Source organism: Leiobunum rupestre, chromosome 2, assembly GCF_980474605.1.
Source record: "Leiobunum rupestre chromosome 2, qqLeiRupe1.1.hap1, whole genome shotgun sequence".
In the NCBI taxonomy this organism is placed as follows: Eukaryota; Metazoa; Arthropoda; class Arachnida; order Opiliones; family Sclerosomatidae; genus Leiobunum; species Leiobunum rupestre.
The window spans coordinates 27,782,995-27,799,129 of record NC_143385.1 but is presented as its reverse complement, the minus strand read 5'-3'; the positions used below and the strand labels follow the sequence as shown (position 1 = coordinate 27,799,129).

At 37.8% G+C, this 16,135-nt stretch overlaps 3 protein-coding genes across 3 annotated transcripts; all 3 read right to left on the bottom strand.

Moving 5' to 3' along the window:
• Positions 1-3,630: 3,630 nt before the first annotated feature.
• LOC149957250 (uncharacterized) lies at positions 3,631-4,164 on the bottom strand. Its single transcript, XM_090166926.1, has one exon. It carries the CDS (start codon positions 4,162-4,164, stop codon positions 3,631-3,633), a length of 534 nt encoding a protein of 177 aa, XP_090023052.1.
• A 758-nt stretch (positions 4,165-4,922) lies between these two features.
• On the bottom strand, positions 4,923-7,058 carry LOC149957249 (uncharacterized). The gene has a single exon (XM_090166925.1). The coding sequence runs from the start codon at positions 7,056-7,058 to the stop codon at positions 4,923-4,925; it is 2,136 nt and encodes a 711-aa protein (XP_090023051.1).
• A 63-nt stretch (positions 7,059-7,121) lies between these two features.
• LOC149957248 (uncharacterized) lies at positions 7,122-9,113 on the bottom strand. The gene has a single exon (XM_090166924.1). The coding sequence runs from the start codon at positions 9,111-9,113 to the stop codon at positions 7,122-7,124; it is 1,992 nt and encodes a 663-aa protein (XP_090023050.1).
• Positions 9,114-16,135: the final 7,022 nt, after the last annotated feature.

Sequence of the window (16,135 nt, the reverse complement as noted above, 5' to 3'; positions counted from 1 at the left end):
AAACCGTATGCTGAATGGCATATAAAAAATGGTCACTGATATTTGTCGGCTTTAAAATCCTAATACAGTTATAAAATGGAAAAGCACATTAATAAAGAAGTTGTGGTATTTTTAATCTACGAATTTTAAAGAGCCTATACACAAATTGTTTTCGATATTTACTGACCTTTTCACAAATTGTTACAAGACATTGTGTAGCAAAATTATTACCCATCCTAATGTGCTCTTTTACTAAACCTTAATAAAGGGCACTGATTGAAAAACAGCAGAGAAGTTTCAACAATTCAGAGATGTAAATATGTACAGATTAGACATAATAAAAAGTTATATGCAATTTAATTGGTCACAAAAAGCCGTTTAAATTGAAATATTTAGATGGTATCTTGTTTATAAAATATCGAGATTTTAACAATTATTTACACTTTTTTGAAGAATAAGCTTTTTTAATTAAATAAATCATGAAGGAAAATGCTTGACGGTTAAATCTCCAACAGGAATAGCAATTACCTAAACTAAATTATCGTTAGATTACGTAATGCCCATTCCCCAGGAAATATTCAAGATGGTTCTGATGATTATTGTGTAAGAATGCTTCAGTAATTTCTTGTACCCGGAGAAGATCATTTTGTTTAAGACTTTAAAGCAAAGCCGTTTGTCCCATAGTATTTTCAAAAATGACGACTTGAACATTTAAATGATATTTGGAATAATCCAAAAACAAAACAAATGTTATATGAAATGTGAAGTTTAATTTGTTCGTTAAATTTAAATATTTCAAATCAATACTTTTCATGTCATATCAGATAGGAAAGTCTGCGTTCGTTAATCAAATGATTTATTTGAAATTTGAAACTAAATTAGACGGAATTGAAATTAAAGGCTCAATGTTAGAGTAAATCCGGACGATTTTGACCAAACCGGATTGGATCATATTTTGACGTAACACGTCTGCACGGTATCGTCCAATATCATAATATGTACGTCCAAGTTTGTTCTAGTTTGTCCAAATCAACGCTGATTGATTATAATATTGCCTATAACGTCTGCGCACTACGAACCAAATTTGCACTATTTATTTAAACCCAAGAACAGAAATGTAAGGAAATTTCACAATGAAAAATAAGAAATGTTAACGATTAATGGTTTTTATTGTGGACATGGTAAATTGCTTATTCCTTATTTTAGGTTGAAAATATGTAATCGAAGAGCCACCTTTACCCAAAATGTCATATTAAATTAATACTTGAGCATGAAATGTATTTTGTCAGCTAATATTTAACCTTATAAGCGGCAGCATCTGCTGCTACCATGTCATTTTTCATTGAATCTTAGCCAGAATTATAATTTTAAACACATTTTTTAAATTTATATATATAGTCAGGAGTGATTCTTTGAAAGCTTTGAATTTAATAAACCTTAACTCATGTTACTTTTAACTACATATAAAATCACATAGCTAAATATTTATCAAAATAAGACCCAATCTATTGGCCACCAGAACCTCAATTTTCAAACAAGTGGAACTTGGTCATCTTGGAAAATGGCCGCCTTTATTAACTCCTAATCTACCGAACCAAAATCAGAAACTGTTTTAAAATACTTCTTCCACTGTCAATCAAACAAAACTTTAAAAATGTCGCTATTTAAAACGGTAAAGGTTATTGTAAAACATTATGATTAAAATCGGCTATTGTAATATATTACAAATTGGTTTCAGAAAGCAATGAATCAAAATAATAAACAGAAAATTTAATATTAATTATAATAAGTTAAGTTTATACCCAACGCATTGCCTTGGGCCCAAGTCATTTAGTGACTTATAAATACTTTTAAACAGGTGACCTGATTACAAAGCGTAGGAAGGTGGTGGCAAGTCCATCATGCAACGCGAGCCAATAGCTCCCTACACTTACTTTAACCGTTAATCTCTAAAAGTTTTTTAAATGAAATTAGGATATCGAAGAACTCAGGGGAAAACCCCTTTATTTTGTGGGGTGAGAACTTGCAAACTCAAGGCAAAAGGAAAATTTCTGAGTTTTAACCGAGGGGTCGGACATTTACAGAAATCCCGTACACTTTGTCTAAAATCTCTCTATGGTAAATTAACATTGAAATCCCAAAATCACTTCAAAAAGTATTGATAAAATTGTCAAAACTCTACGAAATCCCGAAATCCCGTACAAAATAATGCCAAGTGTCCGACCCCTTGGTTTTAACCCGGTACCACAAGATGGGATCGAACCCGGCTACTCCTGTTGCGAGGCCATAGAGCTAACCACTTCGTCACCCCACCTTAAGCTAACAATTTACATATTTTTATTGGCGCATAGAAACACCTAACAATAAAGAATTAGAAAACACTGTTTTCAAACGACGGCTTGGGTCTAACGAAAAAGTTTCAATTTACTTCAAGTATTTTTAACACACTTTATAAAACAAAGTTTCCTCTTCAATGTTTTTACGACATTAGAAGAACATCAGATTTAAACGACACGAAAGACCTAGTATTTAAAGAAACTTCAGTTTGTGACTTTCAAGACAATGAAATAAGAAATAAATATCTTGTTTTTACCTTTTGGTATCTTCCCAAAGGTTTGATAAGTCAAAATGAGATTTGCTTTCGAAGCGGAAATAAGGAACGAGCAGGGAGAGGCAGAAATTAAAAAAATGAAAATGACATCTCAATCACTTTTGAAAAGTGTGGGGACCATGTAGTTCCTCACCATATATGAAATAGTAAATAAATATTACTGATGTTCTTTATTATTTGAAAGTTAATCTACAGTTTTTTCAATATTTATTTAGTTAAATTATTTGTAAATAATTCTTACGTTTATTAGTTGCTTATTTATTTCAATTACTTATTTTGTTTTTTTTTATGTTTAAAACATTTAAACTAAACGAAGTTAATAAAAATACTTGGTAGTCTTGAATCAATTATTGAACGTTTATTTTGGAGTTTTATTGGTTTATTTACCTCGGGTAAAAGGTAATTTGACTTCAAAAACATTGGCAGGCATTTTTCTAAATGTAACCTGAAAAGAAGGGGTTTTGGTTCTTCCAATTTTTGTTGTTTTTTGGGAGAGCTAGTTTGGCTCAATACGTTAGCCCGGACTGAAACAACCTAACGTATTTTAAAGTTTTAATGTCTCTCTAAACCTAAGTTTTAGGCCCGAAATAAAGACAAGGGTTTTTGTTTACAAAGGTTTATTTTTACCTTCTTCGTTGAGAATTGGTTTCTTTCTGCCCTTTCCCGCTCTCTGGACCCCCGAGGAAACCTTCATAATAGAGGGAGGGGGGAAATGGCGCCAAAAGGGTCAGGTAGGTTGTCGGCTCGACCGGGCCCAATGAACGGCGCACGTCACGGGAAATTCCAGAAGAGGGACGCCAAAGGGCCATTTCCCAGAAGAGATTATTTGGGGTTTTTCCAGAGAGCGAGTGAGGGTTGGAAATACAAAATATACAATACAAAAATATACAAAGAAATTTCAAATTCGTTTAACGGTTACAATATTCAAGTTTTCATTAAGTTTAAGTTTAAATTTTCATTTAACAATAATTTTACATTTAATTATTTCGCGCATTAATTATTCAACACTCCCGCCGTAATACTGTAGAGTATTACCACTGTTATTGCGCGTCACTTTCTACATCACTAATTTCCAAATTGCATAAGTGCTGTATCGAGCGCTTTATGCTGTTTCCGTTTGTGGTTCGCACCACGTAAGACCGAATTTTGTTATCGCGAGGCCCGATAATTACGTCGGTGATCAAGCCAAGCTTCCACATGTGACGTGGCTGCTTGTCGTCTTGAATTAAAACAACGTCACCTTTTTTAAGGACAGTCGCGTTTTTCACAGTTTTTGAGTGATGGGCGGATCTGAGTTCTTTGATGTAGTCCCCGCACCATCTTTTCCAAAGCTGATTCAACACTTGTTCGCGATGTTTTAACCGTTTACACAATTCGCGTCGCGACATTGGTGCATGATCAATTTCGTTTTTATTAAATCTAAGCGGGGGGAGACTGGTTAACCTGCGACCAGCCGGGGAAAGTGGGGTCGGTTCATTAGCATCATTGTAGCAATAGGTAATCGGCCTTGAATTTATGATTGCCTCGGCTTCGGTCAACGTTGTCAATAATTCCATAAACGTTAGCGAAGCCATACCTAAATTTTTTTTAAACAATTTTTTGTCGATTTGACCAGAACCTCCCACCAACCTCCGTGCCAAGCTGATCTTTCGATTATATATTTCCATTTAATCCCACGAATTCCGAAGAATTCTTTAATTCGCTCCTCATTGAGGTTTTGCCAAATTTGTTTTAAATCTTTATCAGCCCTTTTGAATGTGCGCGCGTTATCGGTCCAGACGGTTTCCGGGACTCCGCGTCTAGCGACTATTCTTCTAAAGGCTAGGAGAAACTCTTCGGTACTCAAATTTGGTATTAATTCTAGGTGTATAGCCCTAGTTACTGCGCATGTCATTAAACATATGTATGATTTGGTCGGTTTTGATTGACCTTTCACTAGCAGGGGGCCGGCAAAATCTATTCCTACTACGGAAAAGGGCTCTGCCTGCTGTATGCGATCTTTGGGCAGGGGCGCAGTCGGCATATCGCCCGTTTTAGCTTTTAGTCGTTTACAGATTAGGCAATCCTTGACGACGGTGCGAGCGAGTTGCCTGGCAGCGGGCACCCAATACCTCTCTCTTAATTGAACCAAGGTGTCATTTATTCCTCCGTGATAAACTTGTTTATGACTACGGACAGTTAATAATTTTGCTAACCTTTGATTTTTAGTTAATATTATGGGATGTTTTTCTTTATACGTAAATTCAGATTCTTGTATACGTCCCCCGACACAAATAAGGCCATGGGCGTTTAAAATGGGGTTTAACGTGGCAATTTTTGAGTTGGTATTAATTTATTTTCCCCATTGCAACGCGTTTAACTCTTTCCCGAACTCCTCAGCTTGCACCGCTCTCACCCAGGTTATTTCGGCGCATTCCATTTCTTCCGCGCTTACGGGGCCAATTTCGTATGGTAATTTTTTTACTCTATTTGCGAGTCTTAAAAGATGAGCTGTTATTCGCAGTACCGGATCGAGATAGTAATGTTTGCCTAAATCAATTAAATTGGTAATACTCGATTTCGGAGCTTCCATTATTGCGGCTGTAGTTATTTTTCGCCTTTCTTTGTTAATTATTTCTAAACTTTCGGTTTTAGGATTACCCTTTGGCCAATTTTCTTTCGATTCTTTAAGCCAGGCTGGCCCTTCGAACCAAAGGGCGCTATTACGCAATTCCCTAGCGGATAAACCTCGGGTCGGTAGGTCCGCTGGATTTTGTTTTCCAGGACAATGTGCCCAATTTTCAATTTTTGTTAAGCGCTGAATTTCAGACGCGCGATTTGTTACGAAGGGGCGCCAATTTTTGGCGGGTTCTTTTAACCACCCTAACGCTATTGTAGAGTCGGGCCATAGGTAAGCCTCCGTCAAATTTTCTTTAAAAGTGTCGGTTACGTAATTTATCAGACGAGCGCCTAATAGGCAACCCATCAGTTCTAATTTTGGAATGGTTAGATCAGGGTCGGATTCTTTAATTTTTAGCGGCGCGACTCTACTTTTAGCGGTCACTAGAGAAACCCCCACCCTACCCTCTTTTGTTTCGTGCCTAACGTATACCGCGGTAGCGTAGGCTTTAGAACTAGCATCGCAGAAAGCGTGAAGTTCGACACTTTCAATTTCGTCGTCTGACTTGGCGAAATAGTGCCTGTTAATTTTGATCGAGTTTAAAATTGCCAATTCTTGGCACCAGGTTTCGAATACGTTCGCGTATTCTTCCGGAAGTTGGGCGTCCCAATCTATTTTGGCCTCCCACAGGGTTTGAAGGAGCATCTTCGCTCTTATCGTGAAGGGGGCTAGTAAGCCTAACGGGTCGAAAATTTGCGACACGTAACTCAACACCTGTCGTTTAGTTCTTTTAAGCGTACTTAAAACATCAATTAAATTTGATAAGTCAAAGGAGAACACATCCGCTAACGGGTCCCACTTTAAACCTAGAATTTTTGTGTCTGACGTTTCCGCCATATCAAAGGCGATATTTTTATCCTCTCTCCAGAACTGCCTAAGTTTTTCGGAGTTGGTACCCCATTTCCGGAATTTCATGCCCGCGTTTTGCATTAGGTTGGCCGCGCCTACCGATAAGTCGTAAGCCTTCTCTACGCTTTTTTCTCCGCTACAGAAGTCATCTACGTAGGTATCGTCGGAGATTTTATTTTTGACAACCTCATCGACTCCTTCCGCGGTTTGCGCGTGATAGCGAATAGTGGCTGCCAGTAAAAAGGGGGATGCGGTAACCCCGAAGGGCACCCTAGCCATTCTTAAGTGAATAAATTCCGAGGGATTAATTTGCCCATCTTTCTCCCCCCGTACCCATAGAAACCGGACAGCGTCCTTATCATCGTTATCTAGAGCCACTTGCAAAAAGGCCTTTTCGATATCGGCTACAACGGCGATTTTATTTTTTCTAAAACGGATGATTAGTAACAATAGGTCCTGGTTGAGATTGGGGCCGGGAGACAAACAATGGTTCAGCGAGGGGGCGCCGTTCGCGTGACTGGAGGCGTCCAGCACCACTCTCAACTTTGTTGTCGCGGAGCTATCTCTGACCGCCCCCTGGTGCGGAATGTAGTAAGTTCCAGGTTTGGACTGACTTAATTCGTTTTTCGGTACCTCTTCGGCTATCCCTAACTCTAATTGTTCAGTTATGACATTTTTGTACTGTTGGTAAAAGGAAGGGTTGTTTTGAAATTTTTTAACCAAGCCTCGCATTCGTTTCGTCGCGACTGCTTGGTTATCGGCGAGGTTCTCTCTATCAACTAGCCAAGGGAATTTTACGCAATACCTCTCGCCGTTGTGTTTAATAGTTTCATTAAAACTAGTTAGTGTTTTATCGTTGGGTGTTACTTTTAACTCGTTACTGTCGATCCCAATGCTTTCTAACTCCCAAAAGTTTTTAAGGGTGTCATTGATTTGTTTTTGACCTAAGGTTATTAGCATCGTCGTGACGACATTGACTGACACGCCATTAGTTGCAGCAGCGGTTACCCCTTGTAGGCACCATCACAATTTAGTTTCCTGGGCTACTAAAGCGGGTCCCAACCTCATTGTTTTGTCTTCGGTAACTTCCCAATAAAAATCCGCGCCTATCAAAACGTCTATTTCGGAATTAACGTTACGCGCGTTTTGGTCGTCCGCTAATTGTAGGTTTTGGGGTAACATTGAATTATTTAAATTTACGTTACTGAAATTTGAAAAGGCGTGACAGACAAAAGGGGTTTCGACTGCTCTGACAACGACAGTTTGATTTGGATGTTCTCTGTTTACGAGAGTTAATTCGACCCTTCCACTGCTTCTCTGCGATGGCTTAGTTTTCCCAAAGCTATAAACGTCTAATTTTTGATACCCTACCACGGGCAGGTCTAGTTTTCGCGAAAGCTCCTCTTTGATGAAGCTAATCTGGCTCCCCCCATCTAGGAGAATTCGCGCCATTGTTTTGTTTTGGGTTTGAAAAGGGTTTTCTACTACAGCTACCGCCGTTTGCAGTAATACGGAATTTTCTATAGTTTTGACCGGCGCCACCGCGGTGGTTATCGGGGTCTCGCTATTTTCAGTTTCTTTTAAATGCGACGGGTTTTGTTCGCACACGGCGTAGTTATGAGTTTTTTGACACCGCTTGCAGGTTCGAAATTTCGACCAGCTATCTTTCTCTTCGTGAGTTCTAAGGCAAATAGAGCATTTTTTATTATCCTTAATTAAGGTTTTCTTTTGAGCTAGGGTAAATTTTTTACAGTTAATAGTTTTATGGGCATCTAAATTACAGAAAACGCAGAAAATGTTTTCTGTGGGTTTATTCTGAATTCCCGTGGCGAGAGCGGCAGCTGAAGGGCTTGAGGGTTTTTGATTTCTATTTTTATTTTTATTCCTATCTTGGGAATATCTATCATTTTGGTAGGAATCATTTTTTCCCGAATAATCAGATTTAGAACTCAACATGGTAGCCATTTCGCGGCACTCCACCTGCTCCCTGATAAAACTAACTAACGCTTCAGCGTCCCAGTCGGTCGCGTTACCGGAAGGTTTATATTTTACAAAAAATTCCGTTCTTATATCATTTGGCAAACACCTCAATAGGGCGGGGCAAACAAATGACGCATTTTCCTTAGTATTTACACCTAGGGCTTTCAGGCTTCTAATACTAATTTCTACCGTATCTAGTAATTCTCGAAGGGCTATTACATTGTTCGAATAGCGGACCGGCTGAATTTTCTCGAGCTTTTCCATATATTTATGGACCGCAAAATGAGATTTATCATATTTAAGTTTTAGCAAAGCTAAGGCTTGATCGTATGATTCGTCCGATATAACTAAACCTTCAATAGCCTTAAGGGCTTCGCCTTCGAGATAAGAACATAAATAGTAAAATTTTTCTACCTTAGATAAGTTTTGTTTGTTGTCGACTGTGGCTTTAAAACGTCCCCAGAAAATATTCCATTTTTCGTAGTCGCCGTTGAACTTGACGATGGGAAGCGGCGGTAATTTTACCTCCTGGCGGTCGTTGGGGATGATGACCGTTTGTTGACCTTGACTGCCGGATTGCGAGACGACCGAATGCGTTGAGCTCGATGTTTTCGATAGCTCCTTCTGGATGATGCGGTTGATTTTGGTCTTGAGAAGAGTGATATCTTCGCGATATCCGATGGCTTCATCCACGTGCGTCTCCAGCTCCTTTTCGTCGGTGATCAGCGACTCCATTTTAGCGTCGATCTGAACCAGCTCCTCTTCCTTTTGAAGTAGTAGCGCCAGTTCATCTTCAAGCTCGTCGGTTGTGTAATTTTTACTAGTCAAGAGCTTGTTGATGGCCGTGATCCGCTTCGTTGCCGCCGTTCTGGTGCTTTTCCTCACCGCTTTGGCTGCCATTACTCGTTGATTCGAAATTTTCGAAATTTTAGATGATTTTGAAGTTTTTTCCGTTGTTTTCGACGCTGCGGTTTCAGCGTCCGATTCCTCGGTTCCCGAAGATGACTCCACCGTTGATTCTAACGGCGACGGCATTTTGTTGATTTTGGGCGGCTTCTGTTTTGCGACCGCGTGTTTCGTTGCCAGGATAGAATCCCGGGTTTCTTACACCATGAAAAGAAGGGGTTTTGGTTCTTCCAATTTTTGTTGTTTTTTGGGAGAGCTAGTTTGGCTCAATACGTTAGCCCGGACTGAAACAACCTAACGTATTTTAAAGTTTTAATGTCTCTCTAAACCTAAGTTTTAGGCCCGAAATAAAGACAAGGGTTTTTGTTTACAAAGGTTTATTTTTACCTTCTTCGTTGAGAATTGGTTTCTTTCTGCCCTTTCCCGCTCTCTGGACCCCCGAGGAAACCTTCATAATAGAGGGAGGGGGGAAATGGCGCCAAAAGGGTCGGGTAGGTTGTCGGCTCGACCGGGCCCAATGAACGGCGCAAGTCACGGGAAAATCCAGAAGAGGGACGCCAAAGGGCCATTTCCCAGAAGAGATTATTTGGGGTTTTTCCAGAGAGCGAGTGAGGGTTGGAAATACAAAATATACAATACAAAAATATACAAAGAAATTTCAAATTCGTTTAACGGTTACAATATTCAAGTTTTCATAAAGTTTAAGTTTAAATTTTCATTTAACAATAATTTTACATTTAATTATTCCGCGCATTAATTATTCAACAGAACCAATCTCCTAAACCTAATGATTCTTGAGATAAATTTTGAATGACCTTGAACTAATGTTTCAATGTCATCATAACTTCAAAATTTCGAACTCTCCCACTCCGTTTAGAGGGTCACGACAATTTGTATCCATTAGATCTGCTAGTTTTCGATTTATAAGCCCTTAAATGTCGCGTCTTGATTAGAATACCACACACGACCTTATAGTTTTTGGTCTAACATTTATCGGCTTCCCATTGGTCAAATTAAATCGGGTAAGAGCTGTTTAGACTTAAAATTAAATGTAGAACACATTTCTAATTGAAACCATTCTTCTAATTCTAATGGTTCTCGAGATAAAATTTTAATGACCTTGGAGACCTGGTTCAAGGTCATTGAAATTTTCTTTATCAATGGTTCCCCTGCATCCTCTATGTAACCTGGATATATCAAATTCTTACATAAAAAACATATTGAGTAATTGGCTCTGTATCGTTTTATAGTTAACACCCTGTTTATAAATTTCATCGTGCCAGTTGTTTTATGACAGATCTTGATATCATTTTCTACTAAGTTCTCCGGAACCTTTACGTTTGAGCAACTAGCTAAATTATCATTCCCTTGGGAAATATGTTTTATTTAAATTAACTTATAAATTAACAATACTTAAAACTCCATTTTTCATTGTTGGCCTAAATTAATTTGAAAATATTGTTGGAATAGCGTTTGGTGTCAATCTGATTTTTGTTTTACTATTCATAAAACAAGAATCCTCAATATGTAGGGTGCATATTTTATTATGATGTAATTGTATCTTTCAAATAAAGATCGCTTCTTCCGACATTTATCAGCCATTTCTCAGAGCTAAGTTTATTGAAAAACCACATATTAAAGATAGGCCTAACAAAATCTATTAATTAAATTTTCCCACCGTTCTTTCACTTTTGGAAACTTAAACCAGGAGATCCTTGGTTTTTCTTTAGAACTATTGCATAGTTTTGCAGAGCAACTACTTCCAGGCATATTTCTTTATTGCTACCAACACTCAAGATAGTAAATTCTGAGACGAAACGCGTAGATATATTTTTGCGTCTGAAATCCGCTGTTTGTGATTTCGAAAAATGTGCTTTCTTCCGGCCGTTAGGCGTTGCTCCGCTCAGGATTTTTTTTTTAAATTCCGGGGGTCGCTTCTCAGGCGGAGTTTCATATCTCTATATTTCCAGTATATCTGATGTAAATTCCAGTACCAAGTTTTACCGATAGAGTTACTAGATAGTTGCTGTACACAACAGCTATAATCCTGCTCTTCGATAAACCGTTATATCATATGTAGCATAATTACTCATAAGAATGCCTCTGTATAACATTTCCCTTGAAAAAAATTCAATGAGACCTTGTTTCACGCGGAACATACAATGATCGGACCCAAAAGTGCAAAAATGCTTATAATCCTTGCGCTATTGAAAAGGTTACCATGGAAATGAAATCGTGTGATCGCGAGGCACGAGCTAAACTTGACATGGGCAAAGCCAGAACCGCGTGAGGAATTCTTACTAACTTCCGTTTCCCATCAGTAAAGTTGATGACGCATATTTCGTCACGGAGTTGTAAGTGACGTAATTTACGTCAAATCCCGTGAACAAAGTTTCATTAACGAAAATGCTTTTATGGCATACTTATGAGTGATTATGTTACATATGGTTATATTTACAGTAAATTTTCGGTAATACCATGTAACTGATGGATTGAGCCCACCATCTTGTGGAGGTTAGGGGTGGTTGGGAGGAGCTGGCTGACTAAAAGTATTCGCCCATTGTTTTCGTTTTACCTCTCGAATGCTGGCAAAACCACCGTGTGACGGTGAGCGATAACGGATTGCGGTTGGGTCGGGTTTGTTTGGTTTTTTTTTCGTCAACGCTCACCATCGCGACAGTTTTAACTCAGTTGGATATTTCGTTATTGTAATGTTTATGTGTAGGTTGTGAATGTTGAGTTCGTGTTGTGATGGTTGTGGGTGTTGAGTTTGTGGTGAATGTTGAGTTCGTGTTGTGAATGTTGTGGGTGTGGAGTTTGTTGTGTTTGCGTTATGAAGGTTATGGATGTTGGGTCTGTATGGGCGTTTTCTCTTCTTAATGACTTTGGGACGGACCGAGTTGTACACGGTATTCGTCTTAGTATCAATTTGCGATTTTTTGGCGCCGGCCGGGAATCGAACCCGGGTCTACCTCGTGCAAGAGATGTACTCTAACCACTCAGCCACCAACGCTTGTTAATTTAAGGTGTTTTTCTAAAAAACAGCTTTGGCGAATGTCCTTTACAAAGTTAGAACGTTAGGTACTATAATTTATTCTACATCATTTTAAATATTTATAAATTAAATTGATCTTATATTTAATTAAATATTTATAAATTATATTAATCTTATATTTAATTAAATATTTATAAATTATATTAATATTATATTTAATTAGATATTTATAAATTATAATAATCTTATATTTAATTAAATATTTATAGATTATATTAATCTTATATTTAATTAAATATTTTAGTATTTTAACGTAAAATTTGATCGTGATCAGGAATTGAACTCCGGTCCCATTGCAACAATGCGGATAGTTCACCGCCGAGCCATTGAATTCCTTAGGGAAAATTTTAAAGTAAAGGAACAATTATGATAAGGCGGGTTTTTTTAACTAAACGGATTAATACAATATCTGTATATATTGTTTATTGAACTTTGTTTGTTTATTCTTTGGTACGGTTTTTGTTTTGTTTTAAATTTTTATTAAATTCTTAACAAAATTTCGTTAAAACACAAAAAGTAGTTCATTGTTACCTTTTAATATCGCTTAGAAAAAGGATAATTATTCAAAACTCCCGCGGAAACTATATCAAAGTAATAATATAAACTATCAATCAAACCGGGTAAAAAATATAATCTCTTAAATTTTTCGAACTTTAGTCAAATCTCGACGGGTAAAAAAAACACAAAATAACAGTATATAAGGCCGTTGCCGTCAATATAGAAGATTTAGTCTTTCTTAGTTCTTGGCTGTCAGTCGAACTACTACAGGACGGTGTCGGTCAAAAGTTATGAGGTAACTTTGCGGTTTTAATTAGTATGTTTGGTCTTCGGTCAAGAAAAGCGATAAATTGTGTTTAGCGTTTGGAACGTGAGTGAATGGACTTCAGTGTATGAACAGTGCGTGTTTAAGACTGAAAGTGTTTAAGTAATTGTGAACTAACTCAAGTCAGCTGTAAGATAAAATTGATTGTTATTATTTTTTGAATTGGAATAACCTAATTATACCCTTGAAATTATCAATTCAACCTGTGAGGGTAATTAAATAGATTGGAAGTAATTAGTAGCGAACAGCTCTCAGCTGTTAATTAAGCTGTTTATAGTTAGGTAGTTTTAATTTAGTTAAAATTACTCAGTATAATTTATGATATTTACTTAAGTGTAAGTGTGTTTTGGTTTATTTTTCAATCACGATGAACTAAGACAAATCTAGTCTTAGACACTTGAGTACCAGTTCTGTACAATTACGTAGAAGGGATATATATTGTTGGGTTATTGATGAAAGTTAAATCTTGAACGTTCCATAGACGGTTCTGAGTAAAAATAAACATTTATTATTTTGCATAATTCTGGTTGCCATTTTATTTTCTAATCACTCGCCCACAACATTACAGTTCTCGTAAATTTATCGCGCGGCCTTAGGGAATATTATTTTAACTAAATTTCGATAACTATCGTTTAATTAAAATCGGTCCAATTCCGTTAAAATTATAAACCAAAAAGCGAACGGTCGTTATAATACCCTCTGTAGATATTTCTTTCATTAAAAATTGCTTCGTTTTATATTTAACTATTAAACTTGTTCTGTAAAAAGGGTTTAATTCACTTGTGCATTGTTATAGTACGTTTTACTCATTGTTGTAACTACTTAACTTATGATATTCTGAATAAATTAAAATTGGTCGTTTCGTCTCAATTATTTTAATTATAATTATAGAACTGGGATAACATTTTAAAAAAATAACTCTAAATTGCGGAGATATCTTTACGGGTTATCTCGAGAAATTAATACCACTAGGGACAATTCTTCCGAGGAGAGGAATATTTTGGCTTGCCAACTTGTTTATTGGTGACTTTTGAACGCTATTCTACGGTATTTGGTGGAATCTACAAGGATTAGTACGTAATCGGTGAGATTAATCTATGAATTGCCATTACCCCTTCAGTTTAGTACGAAGTTTATGGTTTAACTACGGCTTTGGCTTTAAGCCTTGGTCTTTCCTAGCGGAGTAGCTGCTGTGAAGTTTGGTGCGGGTTAAGATGCGCCATCTTCCGGCGGTAGAAAAAAAATAATAAAAATAAAAAAATGCCAGGAAATTTGAGTCAGACAAATGGACGGAAGGTAATACCAATTTCTAATAATCCTTCTGATGTGGTGAACGTTGAGACTAAGATCTCCGAAGAGGAAAATATGGACGAAGTTTGCCGAAGTTGCGAACTCAAAGAAGGGTACAGAGTTAAATAACTCGTGGATTCAGTGCATCATGTGTCAATATTGGTATCATGCTGAATGTGTGAACATTAAACCTACTGCAGACCGGAGGATTCCGAAAAGCATTGCAAAAACTTTTAATTGCTCTGTGTGTGTAAAGGCAGATGCTGCTGGTCCCATTGTTATTTCTGATACAAAATTGGATCCTAATAGGGCGATTATAGTTGCTGGTAATGCCAATTAAGAAGTTGAACATTCGCTTAAAGTGGGTCTAACACTAGAAAGCATCATGGCTGGTATGGAGTTAATTATAGATCGAAAACTCAACAACCAACAGACAGAGGTTTTGGCACAATTTGAGGAGCTCAAACAAGACAACAAAATAATGGCCTGTAATTAGCAAACTTTTGTGGACAATATACAGAAACGTATTACGATGCATTTAGTACAAATGGAATCAATAAAAAATTGATAGCTATATGATGGGGGACTAGGCCGAATATATTATTCAATCGTTTAACATGGCAGCATTCGATGCTGTTATTTACACCAAAGTGATGGATCGATATGACGGTCATTTCGTTCTTTAAAAGAACGTCCCGTATTTACGAGCAAGATTTTTCTCTCGTTTCCAAAAAGTAGGAGAACCGATTGAAGAGTGTATTACTTCGCTGTATCAGCCATCTGAGCATTGTGATTTTGACAAACTAGTACACCCCCTAGAAGAAATGATACGAGATCGCATCGTAGTAGGCATTCAAGATCAAGCTTTATCGGAGAGACTACAAATGGACCATCAACTAACGCTAGAAAAAGCCATAATAGCAGTTCGCCAAAGCGAGGAGGTTAAGCGACAAACTAAGGAGTTGAAAGCTGAACCCCACGGTGCGAATGCCAACGTTGACAAAATTACAGGTATGTCGTACAAACCTCATCACGGCTCGAGGAATATAAGTCGTTATAAAAATGACAAACCTCCAACTAAGCCAAATAATCAGCCAACATCTAGTCAGAGTGTCAAAGCAGCTAGTTCAAAGCAAAGTTGTCATAAATGCGTTTCAGATAGTCAACACAGGATTGAAGACTGCCCAGCAAGATATGCAGCTTGTGCCAAATGTAAGCGTAAAGGCCACTACGCGCGTGTATGCAGAAGCGCTAATATCAAAGCGCCATCAAGTGAAGCACAACAACCAGAATTAGAGGAAGCCTTCCTTGGAGCCGTATCGACCCGCGATAAGGCAGATTCCGAGAAGTGGTTCATCAACATTGAAATCGGTAATGTGCCCATAGTATTTCAAGTAGTTACCGGAGCCGATGTATGCGCCATCCCCGAACAATTTTTTAAATCAAAGCTTAAAGGGCATACACTCCTTAAACCGAACAGTCGATTACTGGGCCCTGGAAGAGCTCCATTAAATTGTATTGGAATGTTCGAAACAGAGTTACGACATCATCAAAGTACATTTCAAAGTCATGTCTATGTAGTACGTGATCTAGAGTGAAGTCTTCTCAGTCTTAAGGCGAGTGAAGGACTAAAAGTAGTCGAGCGATTGCACCATATCGTGGACGACTCCTCAAGGTCAACTGTCAACGCAGTTCAAGAATTTCCTAAATTTCCGGACTAGGAAAAATGAAAGAAGAATACACGATTCAGCTAAAGGACAATGTAGTGCCATTTGCCCTTCAAAATCCTAGAAGCGTTCCAATATCGCTGATGGATCAAGTTAAACTTGAGCTAGATCAAATGGTAGCGCAAGGCGTAATTTCAAAGATCGAGAAACCGACCGTTAGGTGTTCTCCAATGGTCATTGTGACCAAACCTGTTAAATCGTCAAGCAAACCACACGATCCCAACGCTTTACTCGTGAAATAAAATTCGATGAAGCA